Raw genomic sequence first — 17229 nt, forward strand, 5'->3', positions numbered from 1 at the left:
ACATTTTTAAAAGAAACATATCTCATTCACCAATCTTTTCATGCGAGGCCAAAGCCCTTCTTTGAGTAGAAGTTCCAACAAACATCTTTTATATATACACTGCACCCATACTACATTCTTCAAGAGTTCCAATTTTGGTTTCTTTAAAGTGGAAACACAGACCAAGAACTTAAAAATGTTTAACAAAGAATTCTGAGTACAGAATTTTCTTACATTTTTCTGCTTATCTCTTCATACCTAATTGGAAAGGAATTCTTATTATTTTTAAAGATTTTATTTATTTATTCATGAGACACACAGAGAGATGCAGAAACACAGATAGAGGGAGAAGCAGGCTCCCTGCAGGAAGCCTGATGCAGGACTTGATCCCTGGACCAAGCCGAAGGTAGATGCTCAACCACTGAGTCATCCAGGCATCCCTGGAAAGGAATTTTTAAAATTTCCTTTTCTGAGTCTTTGCAAAACATTCAATTCATTTTACATAATTAAATTACATAATTATAATAAAAACCACATTGAGTCACAAACAGGTCTGGAAGCTTAAAATAAAACTCTTGATAAGTATTTATATATGTGTTTTTATCATTTAATTCTACATACTTTTATATAATGTTTTTGTTTTATTTGCACCTGGCTCGATCAGTTAGAAGAACATCTGACTCTTGATCTCAGGGCTGTGGGTTTGAGCCCCACACTGTAAAGATTACTTAAAAATAAATAAATAAATAGAGGAGGAGGTACCTATGGATGGGCACTCACTATGTGAATTAGCTTATTCTCTACCACTCAATTATGCTTTCCAGAGGTAGTTTTGATACAATGTGATACAATATGGAAACCAAGAAGTTTCACAAAAATATTAAGTCATTCTGAAAAACAGCAATCTACATTATCTGTTGATTCTGCTAAGAGAAGTCACAGATGGAACGCCTGGGTGGCTCAACGGTTGAGTGTCTGCCTTCCGCTCAGGGCATGATCCTGTGGAGTCCCACATTGGGCTCCCAGCAGGGAGACTGCTTCTCCCTCTGCCTGTGTCTCTGCCCTCTCTGTGTCTCTCATGAATAAATAAATAAAATCTTAATAAAAACCCAACTAGGGATCCCTGGGTGGCGCAGCGGTTTGGCGCCTGCCTTTGGCCCAGGGCGCGATCCTGGAGACCCGGGATCGAATCCCACGTTGGGCTCCCGGTGCATGGAGCCTGCTTCTCCCTCTGCCTGTGTCTCTGCCTCTCTCTATCTCTCTGTGACTATCATAAATAAATAAGAAAAAAAAAAAAAAAAAAAAAAAAAAACCAACTAAACACTGTCATTTAAACTACAACACAGTACTGAAATATTATTGATTGCACTTAGAATCGGCAAAATGTAATACTCTTTTGACAAGCACAAGTAATTACAATATTTTGAGGAAACCACATAAGCTGAGAGCACTGATAATTACTGGTCAAGGGAAGTCATATAAAACAGTTGTAACCAATATGGTTAAATCCTAGGTGGACTTTTTAAAATGGAAATTTCAAATAAACAAGTCCTTCAGAGACACAACACGACCTTCAAATCAGGATATAAATGATTTGATAATTAACAGTTTAAAGAGGCAATTAAAAGGCAGTTAATTACACTGATGACTATGTAAGAAAGCATGTGGAATTCTTAATTAGATCATGACTCTTTTCCACTCTAGATTGCAGATGTCCCCTTCCAATTTATTTACTTATTTAAAAGAATTTTTTTCTCCCCCCCCCCCCGCCCTTTTTAAGTAGTCTCCATGCCCAATGTGGAGCCCAACATGGGGCTTGAACTCACAACCCCAACATCAAGAGTTGCATGCTCTGCCCACTGAACCAGTTAGACACCTCTACCCTTCCTATTTTGATACAGGGGGTAACAGTATCTCTCAAGTAAGTGTTAGAGTCTCTGTGTTTACAGACTGATAGTCTTCATGCAGCATCTTCAGGTCCTCTAACTTCATTTTTTTTTTTCCTAAAAGAAAAAAAGAGTTTCAAAAATTACTGAATTGAAATTCAATTCATTTTACCTCTTCTTTGGGGCATCTCCTGGAGCTTTTTGAAGCCTGTTGATTGTAGCTTCCACACTTTTAAGTTGTCTTGTGCTGGATGGCTTGGTTGTTTGTACATTTACTGTGCTTAATTCAATTTTCATGCCTTTAATAATATCTAACAAATCTTTTTTGGTATTCTCCTTTACACTCTCTTGGCTCTCTGTTTCCTTGGAAATCTCATGCATTGAAGCAGGCTGCTCATCTTTCTTGCTACAAATTGTGTTGTTAGTGCCAAAGTATCTTTGGACATTATTTTTTGTCCTAGAAAGAAGCATTAAAGGAAAAAAAATGAAAAATACAATGCAAAATAATAAGGCAAGGATTCAAAACACTGCTACTATGTTTTTAAAATTTTCCAATTCACACCCTTCCTTTTTGCTTTTTATCATTATTGTCCGCAACTATAATAATGACAGCAATGTAACATTTACTGAATATGTACTATGTGCCAGGTCTAGTGCAACATATTTACGTACATTTCCTCAAACCCACATCAATTCCATAAGGTAAGTATTATCCTCACTGTGTAGATAAGGAAAGTAGAAACCAGAGAAGTGAAGTGACTGGTCATGTAGCTCTGCACTCACTAAGGCCTAAGACATGTTCCTGAGTCACAAATGGGTTACAGGTGTGCTGAGGCTGACTGATCACCTGGTTCTTGAGGTAGCTGGGTGAGGCCTGGGGCTGCTGGTACTCCTATTCACTGCCTCCCTCCATTTATCTCAGGGTTTGATACAAAGATCATTTTCTCTGCATTCTGTGACATTTAAAAGAGGTCGAAACTTTCTGATCTGCCATCTGAGGTGGAAATGCTACCAAGATATAGATTTTCGTGAAAATCCTTATGGTGAAGACCATCACTCTCCAGATACAATAGAAACTTCAGATACAATAGAAAATGTAAGGGCTGGGGCACCTGGGTAGCTCAGTTGGTTAATCAGTTCAGGCCATGATCTCAGAGTCCTGGGATCCAGCCCCCTTGGGCTCCCTGCTTCTTCCTATCCCTCTGTTTCTCCCCCAGCTCATGCCACACACACACACAAACACACACACACACACACTCTCTCTCTCTCTCTCTCTCTCAAATTAATAAATAAATCTTATTAAAAAAAAAAAAAGTGAGAGAAAATGTAAAGGCCAAGATCCAGGATAAGGAAGGAATTCCTCCTGATGAGCAGAGACTGATCTTTGCTCGCAAGCAACTGGAATATGGACGTACTTTCTCTGACACAACATTCAAAATGAGCCCACTCTTCATCTCGGGTTGAGACCTCATGGTGATGCTAAGAAAAGGAAGAAGTCTTACGTCACTCCCAAGAAGAATAAGCATAAGAGAAAGAAGATTTAAGTTAGCTGTCCTAAAATACTATAAGGTGGATGAGAATGGCAAAATCAGTCACCTTTGTCAGGAATGCCCTTCAGATGAATATGGTGCTGGAGTTTTTATGGTTGGCCACTTTGACAGACATTATTGTGACAAATGTTGTCTGACCTATTGCTTCAACAAAGCAATTCATAGGTTCATATGTTCAATTGAACAACAATTGTTCATAGGTTGATAAAAGATATGAACTCATTAAAAAAAAGTTGCAAAACCATTAATAAATTTCAATTTATTATGTTCAAACCCCAAACTGACTGCCAAATCCTTGCTCTTTTTTTTTCTTTTAAGATTTTATTATTTATTTGACAGAGAGAGAGAGCACGCGTGCGCACAAGCAGGGGGAGCAGCAGGCAGAGGGAGAAGAGGCTCCCTGCTGAGCTGGGAGCCCAACGCAACATAGGGTTTGATCCCAGGACTGTGGGATCATGACCTGAGTTAAAGGCAGACACTTAGCCACCTGAACCACCTGGGTGCCCCACAAGTCTCTGCTCTTAACATGATATAATAATACCTCTTTAAAGAGTATAAAAGTAAAGAAATTTCTATTCATAAAGAAAAATTTCTTTTAAAAAACATGACTGAGTATTACTCTGATCTGATCAACTTTCTCATTGAGCTACATGTCATTTAACAAATCACTATTTGTAAGCTAATCTAAAATGGACCAGTAAAAAGGATATTCAATAGCTACTTTCTGCTTTCTTCATTAGATACATTTGTGAAAAAGAACAACACAAATGATTATACCTATTTCAAATTCATGCAAACTTAGATTTACCAAACCTAAGTAATTTTATTATTTTTTATTAATTTTATTTTGTGGTGTTAAAAATCTTTTGATACTTGATATTGAACTTTTTTTTTTAAAGATGTATTTATTTATTTAAGAAATAGAGAGAGTGTAAGGATGAGCAGGAGGGAAGAGGGAGAAAGAATCCCAAGCAGACCAGCACTGAGGACGGAACCTCACGTGGGACTCGATCTTACAACCCTGAGATCATGACCTGAGCCCATGTTAAGAGACGTTTAACTGACTGCACCGCCCAGGTGCCCTGATACTGAAGAACTCAAAAAGATAATGAATGTGTTAGATTAAGAAGGTATAATGCATAAAAAGTCATTCATTAAATACAATGAGTATCTACTCTGTGCTGGGCACTATATTACACATTGACAATACATTAGTAAATAAGAATTTCTTGGTCCCTATCTTTCTGAAGTGAACAGGCTAAAGTACTGTTTCTCAAACTTCAATATGTGTAAGAATGACCCAGAGGATTTTTTTTTCAAAAAAACCAACAGGTTCTGTGGTGCCGCCAAGGAATTCTGACTCAGTAGCTTTGAGGAGGAGCTCAACTGTTTGCATTTCTAATAAGTTTCCAAGTAATTCTGATACTGCCCATGAGAGCACCCCATCTGAGAAGTCACGTTATGTATGTCATTTAATCCTTACAATCTTATAGGACAGGTTTTACTACTTCTGTAATATAGAAGAAATTGATGCTCAAAGAGGTTAAATCAGTGGTTTTTAAACTTTAGGGATCATATGAATTATGCAGGGTGCTCATTTATTTAAAATATATTCCTGAGGGGCATCTGGGTGGCTCAGTGGTTTAGTGTCTGCCTTTGGCTCAGGTCATGATCCCGGGATGAGTCCCACATCAGGCTCCCCGCAGGGAGCCTGCTTCTCCCTCTGCCTGTGTCTCTGCCTTTCTCTGTGTGTCTCTCATGAATAAATAAATAAAGTCTTTAAAAATAAATAAAATATATTCCTGAGATTCTTAGTTGCTAGGTTGGAATGCGGCCCAAGGACCTGCATTTAATCAAAATGCCAGGTGATTCTGATACAACTCATCTCAGGACCCTACATCAGACCCTGGGTTACTTATTATATCAAGTTCTCAAAGCTAGCCAATAGCAGTATCAGACTAGGGACCCTTTAATGAAAGACAAAATGGCTATTTCCAAGAATACTGAAACAAACTATTTGATCTGCTCATAAAAATGTCAGAGGCTATCAAATCTGGATTTAACACTCAGAATGGAAAACCAATCGCCTAACTAGTAAGTATCCTTATAATCAGTGCACAGGATCTTCTTCATACTATCATTCAATACATGATACAGTTTGATTTAGGAAAATGCTGTATTATCTCACATGTGAAAGTTAAGTTAGTATTAAAGATATTACAACAAAAGGTAGCAATCAGGAGGATGGATCTCACATATAACCTTCCATCCTTCAATGTCTCCTTCTAGGACTGCCACGGGGCCACAGAACGTAATCTCTATTTATTTCAGGAAAATCATGTATAGGCAGTAAATCCGTGACACTAAAAAAATAAGATTTCAGTCATGACCTCCCATCGGGGCTTGTTTCCACTTAGAGCAGCTCCTCGGCACTTCAAACGCAGCATACCCAAAACCACACCCCGGAGTTCCCTCTGCGGCTGCGCACCGTTCCCCGTTCTGCCCTGGAAGGGCTTCTTACCCCAACGGATACTTGGAATTCTGAAAACTATGCCCAACTTAAAACGTGTTCTCGAGGCTGCTCGTCGGTCTCCCAGTAACGCTGACGGTACACTGACCCTCTCGCTTCCCCTATTTCACTCGTCCCGTCCCATCACCGCTCCCTGTGCAGCTTCCCCCTCCAGCCAGTCACTCCTTCCACCCTACGGCTTCGACGTGCTGAGAGCTACGCTCAACCACGCTGGCCCCAAACGGTTCTGGATGGACCAGACGCCACGGAATCAGCTTCCTACCCCGCTGAGGGTTCTCTGGGGAGAAGCAGCAACGCGGAGGACGGATAACGACTGGCCCCGGTGCTAGCTGCAACCCTTGGGGCCCGTTTTGCAGAAAGGACACCCTGAACGTCTCCTGCGGCGGCCAGCAGCCCCGGCCGGCTCCCCCGGCAGCTGCCCCGGAGCTGCGGGCGCGGCGACCGGCAGCCGACGGCGGACCCCCCGGCGGGGTGAGGCGCGGGAGCGAGGCCAGCAGTCTTGGGAAGCGAGATGGACGAGTAAATAAAAACGGAATAAAGAAGACGACTTTGCTTCTGGACCCCGGGCTGAACGACAGGAGGCGCGGGAGGGGCGCACCAGCCTGCGCCCGTAGCTCCGTTTCTCACGGCGTGCCCTTGGGCAAGTCCTCTCACCTCCCTGGGGTTTCCCTTTCCTCAAATTTAAAGCAACCGCCTCTCAGGCCCCTCGGGCTGTGACACGGAACCCAGGAGGCCGGAGAACGAGCCCCGAGAGCTCCGAGAGCCCCGAGGCGGGCCGGGGCTTGCCCGAAGCCGGGCAGGGCCCACAGCGCCGAAGCGCCGTACCTGGCCGTCCCGTGAGGAGCACCGAGGAGCACAGTCGCAGCCGCCGGCGCCTCGGGGCCTCCAGAGCAGAGAGGGAAGCAGGACAGCGGGCGCAGCGGGCGGACGGCGGAGACCCTCGGAAGCATCGCCAAGAAACGCAGCGACCTAGGAGGCAGCGCGGAGCAGCGCGGAGCAGCGCTGAGCGGCGCACCCCCCAAGCCGGTCCCCCGCTCCCCCTTCCGTTCCGCAGCCCGGCGCGTTCCTCCCTTCTCGTTCCGAAGTGCAACAGGAGTCGGGAACTGAGTTCCGGGCTTGCCGGGGCGGGCCCAGTCAGCCGCCTCCCGGCGACTGTAGGGGCCCGGGCGGACCGGATGTGGAGGTCGGCTCCGACGGGCCGGGACGCGGGACCGCCTCGCCACAGGGGCAGGTGGACGGAGCGGTCGGCTGGGCGGGTGCCGCCTTGGGGCGGGCGGCGGGACGCCGGGAGCCCTCCGCGGGGCCCTGTGGCGGCGGGACTCACAGCCTCCGCCGCATTCCCAAAACGATCTGTGGCCACCGAGGTAAAGAGAAAAGTCATCATAGGACGTGCTGCCCGATAGATCAGATTTCTTTTCAGCCTTGGTTCTTTTTTTTTTTTAAAGGTTGGGTCCCTTTTTCTTTTCTTTTCTAATAAAGATTTTATGTGTTCGAGAGAGTGACAGAGACACAGGCCGAGGGAGAAGCGGGCTCGGTGCAGGGACCGCGGCGCGGCTCCGGGCCCTGGGGCGCGGCCGAGGCGGGCGCCGGGCAAACCACTCAGCCACCCGGGCGGCCCTGCGCGTTTCTCTGTCTTTTTTTTTTTTAATTTTTAAGTAAAATGTATATATTTTTTAAAGACTTTATTCATTCATTGACAGAAACCGCGAGCCAGGGGGCGGGGCCGCGGGACCGGGAGAGGCGGGCTCGCGGCGGAGCGCGGCCCGGGGCAGGGCTGGCTCCGGGGCCCTGGGGCCGTGACGAGCGGGGGAGGGGCGGAGGGCGGGGACGCACAGCCGAGTCCCGCTGACCCGGGGCGGCGCGCAGGACCCCGGCCACCCGCGCGGGACCGGGACCTGAGCCCAGGCCCAGGCCCACGCCCACCCCGGGCACCCTCCGCCGTCCTGCTCCAGAAGAGGCCCTCTGGCTAGCCCGGTGGAGGCAGCCTCCCGCAGCATCCGGTCGTGCCCCGCCACGGATCGCCGCTCTACCGGCCGCCGGCCGCCTCCTCCTCCGGAGGCCTCCCTCCCCGGGGCCGCCGGACGCCCTGTTCCCCGCCTGCCTGCGGGCCCGGACCTCTGCATCCAGCCAACGGAATGTGAATGGAAGTGATGTGCCCTTAAAAAATGGGCAGACATTCCCCACAAACTTCTCCCCCTTCCTCTTAGTTGGAATACAGACGAGACTATAGGAGCCGGAGGAGCTGGGGACTGGAGAGACGAGGGATTTCGGAGCTGCGAAGGACGCCGCGCCACCTGCCCTCCCACCTCCCCGGGACCGTCAGCGAGCGGGGCGGGGCCACTTCCATCTTGTTTAAGTGTGTTTTCGGGTTTCCTTGTGACCAGGTGTCTAGATCGAATCTTAACTAAGGTACCCTCTTGGGTCAAGATCTTGATCCATTTTCCACAGATCCACTAAGGGAAATTTCCCTCATATCCATGTGCCTCGATACTTGTTACCTCACTCCGACAGAATGTGTTTTCCATGAAGGGATGGACTTTGTCTTATTCACTGCCGCGATTCTAGTTCCTAGGACCGTGCCTGTCATACGATAGATGCTCAAAAATATTTTGTGAATAAATTATTTCCAAGTACAAAGGAAAAAAGTCGGTGCAGAGAGTTTATTTAATTCACTCAAGTTCCTGCAGCTAATCAATGGCAGAGTTAGACTCAAACTCAGAACATTTAACAGATATTCTTGTTCATCCCAGAATAGCCGATGGTTTATGATCTTACTAATGTGTAAAAGTCATGTGTGGACACCTCCTGATACACATTACTGAGTAGCCCAGAAGATCTGAACCTGAGCCTTTAACAAGCACCCGGGTGATTATGGTGCAGATGGTCTTCAGACAAAACTTTGAGAAACACTGCAATGGTGATTTGGCTTATTTAGCTATTCATGACTCTGTATCCACTTAGAACACACGTAAAGAAAAAGTGTTATAATTGGGGAGGCCGAGAAAATCAAGGCCACTCCACCTCAAGTTTAGCGTTAGCACAAGTACAGCCATCTCAGGCCCCTGGGAAGAAGAGCTGAACTTTACAGGAAAAACCACAGAACACCCTTGACAGAGAGCCCCATATCAGAATGAGAACAGAGCTCAGAACGCCCTTGACAGAGACAGAAAGTCCCATATTGGAATGAAAACAGAGCTTAAGAAATTCCTCCACCTCTTCTAAAAATCCCCTAGACCAGCCCATAAAAACCCACCTGTAACCCCCCTCGGGGTCCAAGTCCCTGCTCCGCGGTGTCGGGCGCACCTGGACCCAAGCCCGGGCTTGTTAATAAACCCTCGTGCGCTTGCATCGGTGCCGGCTCCCCGGTGGTTTCTCGGATTCGCGATCTTGGGCACAACAATTGATACAATAGTAAAAGTAATAATCAGACTATTACTCTGGATGAACGTTTAAATCACTAGGCTCAGTGAACAGAGCCAGACCGAAGAGACCATACACTGATTCCGCTCACATAACAATGTGAAAAAGGTAAAGCTATAGGGACAAAAGTCAGCTCAAAAGTTACCAGGAGGGATCCCCGGGTGGCCCAGCAGTTTGGCGCCCGCCTTCGGCCCAGGGCGCGATCCTGGAGACCCTGGATCAGATCCCACGTCGGGCTCCCTGCATGGAGCCTGCTTCTCCCTCTGCCTGTGCCTCTGCCTTTCTCTCTCTCTGTGTGTCTCTCATGAATACATAAATAAAACCTTAAAAAAAAAAAAGATTGTATTCATTCATGAGAGACACTGAAAGAGAGGCAGAGACAGAGGAAGAAGCAGGCTCCCTGCAAGGAGCTGGACTCAGCCCTCTATCCCAGGACCCTGGGATCACAACCCAAGCCCAAGGCAGACACACAACCACTGAACCACCCAGGCTTCCCGTAAGGGAACTTTTTGAATTTATTGAAATACTCTATATCTTGGCTCTGGTGGGGATCATGGCCTTTCACACTTCCCAAAACTCACAGGCTTGTACACCTAAAATGCATGAATTTTATTGTATATAAATGATAGCAAACCTGACTTCAACAAAACAGATAACTAAAGCAGTTAGAAATTTGCAATTAAAAAAAAAGAAATTTGCAATTAAACCACAACTTAAACCACAGAGAATTTCAATATATCCTAAGAAAAAGAAAAGAAAAACCTGTCTTTTTAAAAAACATAATTTGTGCAATTGTCTAGAGCAATCTCATAAAAATACTTTTATGAGAACAACAAAAATGTAGCCTGAAAATAGAAAATGTTTTCCCTCCTTCTTCTATTTTGGCATGGACTTGCTAGTCATTTTCTTCTCAGTGCCCCCTTGAAATGCACTTTCTAGAATAATGTGCCTTTGGCAGGAGGCAACAAATCAACTGAAATAGATCCTGATATACATCACTGACTTTGTCCTAAATATCTCATGAAATTCTGCACTAATTAACTTGACAAGCCTTCCATGAACAGAAAAAAACAAAATCATTCTATATTCCAGTTATCAATTGGTGCATAACAGATTACCCCAAAACTTAGTGGCATAAAACAATTTATTCTCCCTCACAGTTGTGTGGTTCACTGGGCTCAGCTGGGCTGTTGCTACTTGGGGTCTGTCATGTGGTTGCAGTCAGATAGCAGCTAGGCTGGATTGGGTGTCCCAGATATTTTTTTCATTCACATATCTAATGGTGCAGCTGGGATGGCTAGAAGAAACAGGACCTGGCTGGGTAATTCTCTCTCTCTCTCTTTCTTGGTTGCTCTCTCTCTCCACATGGCCTCTGAAGGGTAGCAGAATATGCCACCCTAAAATATACCACTTTGATAATAAAGATCATTTTGAGGGGATCCCTGGGTGGCTCAGTGGTTTAGTGCCTGCCTTCAGCTGAGGGCATGATCCTGGAGTCCCGGGATCGAGTCCCACATTGGGCTCCCTGTGTGGAGCCTGCTTCTCCTTCTGCCTGTGTCTCTGCCACTCTCTCTCTCTCTATCTGTCTCTCATGAATAAATAAATAAAATCTTTAAAAAATATATTTAAAAAAAGATCATTTTGAGCTATGGATATTTAATAACGAAATACAAGTCGAGCTCTCTGCCCTCCCCCTGTTTGCCTAAAAGCAGAACATAAATTTGTGAAGGTGTTCCTTCTCCATTCTCTACCAGCACTGGATGCCACTCTAGATCCTTGTCATCCCGGAGATGGCACTAAAGGAATCTACATACCCAACTTTACTAACTAGTCCTTATTTTACATTAGTTCCCCCATATATTTGCCTTTTTGTGACTTGCTCCCTTGGAAACTGAAAATCCTTTGCCTTGGTCTTCTTCTCACTTCCCTGAAAATTTACCGCTATTTTGTTAAGATGATATATAAGCCAAAATTCTAACCACTCCTTTATTTATTATTTATTTATTTATTCATGAGAGACACACAGAGAGAGGCAGAGATATAGGCAGAAGGAGAAGCAGGCTCCCTACAGAGATCCCAGTGAGGGACTTGATCTCAGGACCCTGGGACCATGACCTGAGCCAAAGGCAGATGCTCAACTACTGAGCCACTCAGGTGCCCCAACTGCTCCTTTAAATTACTCATTTCTGAGAGCTCTCATGTGTCTGTGTGGTGTATGTGTTCATAAACTTCTATTTGTTTTTCTCTTGTTAACCTGTCTTTTGTCAGTCTAATTTACAGGCTCTTGGCCATTGAACCTAAGATGGATAGAGAGAGGGAAAATAGAACTTTTTCCTCTCCTATACCTGTCTACCTGGCTAGCTTAGCTTCCTCATAGTGTGGCATCTTAGAGTATTTGAATTTCTTATGCAGAAACTAGCTTGCCTTGTGGTGAGTGTTCCATGAGGTGCAGGCTAAAGCTGCACAACTTTTTAGGACCCAGCGTTGAAAATCACATAGTATCACTCCATGGTACTCCATTGGTAAAAAATGAGCCAGAAGACCAGCCAAAAGGAAGGGAACTATCTATACCTCTCAAGGAATACTAGGGGGAGTGGCTCATTGGGACCACCTTTGGAGACTTGCTACCACCTCCCAGAAAACTTTAAATTATGTCCATTCACTTTATTAGCCACTCTGCTATATTGTTTTGTCTTTTTTTTTTAATTTCCAACCATCTTGATGATCTTTTAAGAACTTCATATTTCAGTTTATATAAACTATTACAAAGAACTATCACATACACTATTTAATTTGATCATTGTGGTAATAGTTGAGGTAGGCAGGGTAATAATTTTTATTCCCCAATGTACTAATAAGAAAAATGAGCCTAGCTGAGTCACCTAAAGTCAATGACTAGCCCACAGCCCACAGCCTACTGACTCTTAACCAGAGCTTTTCACTGGCTCTCATGCCTGCTCAATGGTATATTTGGGTTCCATTGGCATCATTCCAGCCTGAATGTTGAAGTTCACTTGACAACATCCAAGTGCTGGTTTTGGCAAATCATGCTTCTGAGATTAGTATGGTAAGACGAATTAAGAAAAAGCAAAGAAACTTTTAGAGAGCTATCCACTAGAGAGATTTTATTTTTTTAAAGATTTTATTTATTTATTTATTCATGAGAGACAAAGAGAGAGAGAGAGAGAGAGAGAGAGAGAGAGAGAGAGAGAGAGACATAGGCAGAGGGAGAAGCAGGCTCCATGCATGAAGCCCAATGTGGGTCTTGATCCTGGGACTCTGGGATCATGCCCTTAGCCAAAGGCAGATGCTCAACTGCTGAGCCACCCAGGCATCCCCACTAGAGAGATTTTATTTTATTTTATTTTATTTATTTATTTTTTCCCACTAGAGGGATTTTAATGAGAATGTATTTCAGATGAAGATTATAGGTGTTGATTGTACTATTTTTTAAAAAGGGCTTCTTCAAACTGATTTTGATTTTGTAAAATATGAGATAATCCTTTTGAATAGAGTAGTAATACATTTTCCTTTATGTGCTAATGCTAGAGTTGATGCCGAGGTAACCTAAAATACTACATAGACAAGTCATGAATGTTCAAAGGATCATGAAAAAGATATTCTACGTTTTCAGGTCTAAATATTTTATTTTATTTTATTTTATTTTATTTTATTTTTTAAAAGATTTTATTTATTTATTCATAGACACAGAGAGAGAGGCAGAGACACAGGCAGAGGGAGAAGCAGGCTCCATGCAGGGAGCCCCACGTGGGACTCAATCCGGGGTCTCCAGGATCACACCCTGGGCTGCAGGCGGCTCCAAACTGCTGCGCCACCGGGGGCTGCCCTAAATATTTATTTTAAAAATCTATTTATTGATAGAGAGCAAGAGAGCAGTAGAAGGGTCAGAGGGAGAGGGAAGAGGGAGCAATCTCTCCATTGAGTTGGGGAGCCTGAAACAGGGCTCAGTCCCATGATCCTGAGATCATGAACTGAGCTAGAATCAAAGAGTCTGATGCTTAACAGACTGAGCCGTTCAGGAGCCCCAGGTCTCAAATATTTATATTGATGACATTGTTTAGTGTTGGTTCACAATGCCAAGCAAATGTTGAAGTTAACGAAAAAAAGCAGGATATGCTGCTACATGTTAGAGTTAACTTGAAGGGTCTCCTTACCTCCTTACCTCCTCAGTCTGTCCCCAGACTGTCCCCTTTCTACTTCCTTACCTCCTTACCTCCCCTAGGAAGGGGGTAATAAGGGGACAGTCTGGGGACAGACTGAGACAGGGCCCAGTACTCTAAGCAGACAAAACTATTTGAAGTATGCCATGTGACATAGACCACCCACAAAATTCACATAACTAAAGAAAAATAAACTCTAATATATGTTTTTAAAATTATAATTTTTCTAAAAAGTTGAAAGCAAAGAAATAAAGAATAAAGCAATCACACTAGAACTCTATAGTTCAGGTGGCATCTTGGCTGGCTTACTTGGCAGAGCATAGGACTCCTGATCTGGGGGTTTTAAGTTTGAGCCCCACACTGAGTGTTGAGATTACTTAAAAATAAAATCTTTTTTTTTTTTTAAGATTTTATTTATTTATTCATGAGAGACACAGAATGAGAGAGAGAGAGAGGCAGAGACACAGGCAGAGGGAGAAGCAGGCTCCATGCAGGGAGCCCGATGTGGGACTCGATCCTGGGACTCCAGGATCATGCCCTGGACCAAAGGCAGGCATCAAACCGCCGAGCCACCCAGGGATCCATTTAAAAATAAAATCTTAAAAAAAAAAAAAAAAAACAACTCTATGACTCAGGTATAATAGACATAGCAGAATGTGGTTGTTCTGGGATGGGCAGAGTAAAGGACAATGCTTTGCCCAAGGAACCTTGGGAAAATTTTCTTACCATCTTTGGATCTCAGATGCCTTATCTGTGGAAAAGAAATAATAATATCACCTACCCTCAAGGTGGCTGTGAGGATTAAGTGGATTAAAATGTGTATAAGTGCTTAAAATAGTGCCTACCACATAGTAAGCACTATATAAGCCTTTGCTACTTTTATAGCAAAAATTGAATATTAATATCCTTTGAAAGTTTAAAAATCACAGAAGCTGTACAGAAGACAATTTTGTTTTGTAATAAATCTTCTATGTTTAAATAATTGTAGACGTACAGTAAAGTTGCAAAAACAGTACAAATAATTTCTTTATATCCTTAACGCATACTACCCAAATGTTAACATTCATCACATTGGTTTTTATCATTTTCATTCTCTTACCCATTATTTTTTCATGAAACACTTAAGCTAGAGCTACAGAGATGATTCCCTTTACCTCTAAATGATTTGGGGTGTGTTTCCTTTATTTTTATTATTATTTTTTATTATTTTTTGTTTCCTTTATTTTAAAAAAAAATTTTTAAACAATTTTATTTATTTAGTAATGAGAGACACACACAGAGAGAGGCAGAGACACAGGCAGAGGGAGAAGCAGGCTCCATGCAGGGAGCCACATGTGGGACTCCATTCCAGGTCTCCAGGATCAACCCTGGGCTGAAGGCAGCGTTAAACCGCTGAGCCAACCCAAAGCACCCGGTGTGTTTGCTTTAAAAGGGCATTCTCGGGATGCCTGGGTGGCTCAGCTGTTGAGGGCGTGATCCTGGGGTCCCGGAATTGAGTCCCACATTGGGCTCCCTCAGGGAACATCGTTCTCCCTCTGCCTATGTCTCTGCCTCTCTCTCTCATGAGTAAATAAATAAAATCTTAAAAAAAAGAGAGTATTTTCTTACCTAAGTACAGTAAAATTATAAAATTAAGAAATAACATCAATACAGTACTACAACTCAATCTATAGACCTCATTCAAATTCCACCAACCGGGGATCCCTGTGTGTCTTCGTGGTTTGGCGCCTGCCTTTGGCCCAGGGCATGACCCTGGAGTCCTGGATCGAGTCCCCACATCTGGCTCCATGTATGGAGCCTGCTATTCCCTCTGCCCCGCACTCCCCGTGTCACTTATGAATAAATAATAAAATAAAATCTTTAAAAAACAAAAAACAACAGCAACAAAAAACAAATTCCACCAACTGTCACAGTGATGTCCTTTATCGCAAAAGCAGAAGAAACTCTTTTTCCGCATCCAGAACCTGATCAGAGATTACAGTTTGCATTTAACTCCATGCCTCTGCATCTATTTTGACTCAGTCCATCTTTGTCCTTCATGACCTTGACTTTTTAAAAAAATTGAAGTAGAGTTGACACACAATGTTACATTAGTTTCAGGTATTTGACCTTGAGGTTTTTGAAGAGTTCAGGCCAGTTATTTTGTAGCACACTCTCAATTTTTTTTCTTGTTTCCTAGTGATTAGATTGAAGTTATTAGTTTTTTAGCAGAACTACAGAAATGAAATTATAATCTTAACTATGCTGTATATCAAGAGGCATTGGTATTTATCTCTTCCATTACTAGAGGTGTTCAAAATGAATAGTAGCTAGATTAAGAGGTACATAGGGCAAGGTCTAGAAGGGTCGTGGGCATAGGAGCTTCTGTCCCATTGACCTGGGGTGTACCCATTCTCCAGGGACATAGATGTGTTTGACAAGTTTGAAGCTCCTGCAGAAAACCACTTTGGTTGAGGATGTTGAACTATCTAGAAGGCTAGTAAACACTGTCCTTTATAAGGATGTCTTCTGATTTCAAACATAGCACTTCTAGAGAACACTGAAGCCATTTTTTTCAGCAATTACCACTTCTGGATCTAATAGTGAACTTTCATCAGTCAGCTCTTACTAGATAGTCCAGGAAGAGTGTATCATTATTGTTAAGAACGTTTTTTAAGATTTATTTATTTATTTGAGAGAGAAAGAGCACACACAGAGGGATAGAGGGAGAAGAAGAGAGGCAGACTCCCCAACGAAGGCGGAGCCTGACGCAGGGCTTGATCCCAGGACTCTGAGATCAAGACCTGAGCTGAAATCAAGACTTGAATCCTCAACCACCTGAACCACCAAGGCATGCCCATAGATTTTATATTTTATCATTAGGGCTGGTAGACATTACTAAATATTTAGAATCTTGATTTCATATGTAAGTAAAAGGTTATCTTATGTGCAAAATAATCCCTTCTCTAAAAATCAACTCTAAAAAATAAATAAATAAATAAATAAATAAATAAATAAATAAATATCAACTCTAAATGAACTTTCAATACTTTGTGTAAATGAGTGCATACATTTTTTTTTCCAGCAAAACTGGGAGGTATCATATATATACCTGCAATGTGATAATTAATTAGTAATAATGGAGTGCCTGGGTGGCTCAGTTGGTAGTGTCTCTTTTTTTTTTTTAAGATTTTATTTATTTATTCATAGACACAGAGAGAGAGGCAGAGACACAGGCAGAGAGAAAAGGAAGCTGCCTGCGGGGAGCCCCGTGTGGGTCTTTATCCCAGGATCCTGGATCACCACCTGAGCCAAAGGCAGATGCTCAACCACTGAGCCACCCAGGTGCACCAAAAATTTGATTTTTAAAAGAAGAGCTTTAAATTTCAAAAAGCGAAGACTGTACCTCCAGTTGAGATTATTTGTTTTTGCTTTCCTGGCCCTCTCAAATTATGCCCTGGGGAAACTGCTCCTCTAAGAGTTAATTCGATTTGCCCCTGGGGTGTATTTGTAAGGCTCAAGTGCCCTCTGGAGGCAGAAACAATCTCATGTCACATAAAACATTTATACCATAGTGTGTGTGGGGGAGGCGGTATGTGGTGCTCCTGTTTGTGTTGGTATATGTGTGTGGAAGTCTGGGGGGTTGGGGGGTGTATGTGTGTAGTATGTGGTATGTAATCTGTGTATGGAGTGTGTGTATGTAG

The 17229-nt window shown here is 43.5% G+C and overlaps 2 protein-coding genes and 1 pseudogene across 4 annotated transcripts in view; 2 read left to right on the plus strand and 1 right to left on the minus strand.

Annotated features, from left to right (window-relative positions):
• The window catches only part of MRPS31 (mitochondrial ribosomal protein S31), a 57635-nt gene that overhangs the window by 24069 nt on the left and 16337 nt on the right, over positions 1–17229 (minus strand). Inside the window, exons 2-3 of one of the 3 annotated variants that reach the window (XM_041765058.1) lie at positions 9199–9331; positions 2038–2322 (exon numbers count right to left, since the gene is read on the minus strand). In XM_041765058.1, the coding sequence (XP_041620992.1) occupies positions 2038–2246 (209 nt within the window). In that variant the 5' untranslated portion in view covers positions 2247–2322; positions 9199–9331. Of the gene's footprint in view, positions 1–2037; positions 2323–6770; positions 6902–9198; positions 9332–17229 lie in introns of those variants that run through there. The other 2 variants (XM_041765056.1, XM_041765057.1) reach the window with 2 other exon arrangements.
• On the plus strand, positions 2662–3715 carry LOC121496955 (annotated as a pseudogene).
• LOC121497716 (translation initiation factor IF-2-like) lies at positions 5966–8584 on the plus strand. The gene is made up of 4 exons (XM_041767456.1): positions 5966–6168; positions 6302–6464; positions 6647–7309; positions 8153–8584. The coding sequence occupies exons 1-4, from the start codon at positions 5966–5968 to the stop codon at positions 8351–8353; spliced, it is 1230 nt and encodes a 409-aa protein (XP_041623390.1). The 3' UTR covers positions 8354–8584.

The sequence above is a fragment of the Vulpes lagopus genome, chromosome 8 (genome assembly GCF_018345385.1).
Source record: "Vulpes lagopus strain Blue_001 chromosome 8, ASM1834538v1, whole genome shotgun sequence".
NCBI lineage: Eukaryota > Metazoa > Chordata > Mammalia > Carnivora > Canidae > Vulpes > Vulpes lagopus.

Bases quoted from the DNA above. Each gene is read 5' to 3' on its own strand.
- LOC121497716 (XM_041767456.1), top strand. From the start codon at position 5,966: ATGCCCAACTTAAAACGTGTTCTCGAGGCTGCTCGTCGGTCTCCCAGT. The intron at 6,169-6,301 runs GTTCTGGATGGA...CCCGTTTTGCAG, and splicing joins AACCACGCTGGCCCCAAACG to AAAGGACACCCTGAACGTCT. The intron at 6,465-6,646 runs GTAAATAAAAAC...ACCGCCTCTCAG, and splicing joins TTGGGAAGCGAGATGGACGA to GCCCCTCGGGCTGTGACACG.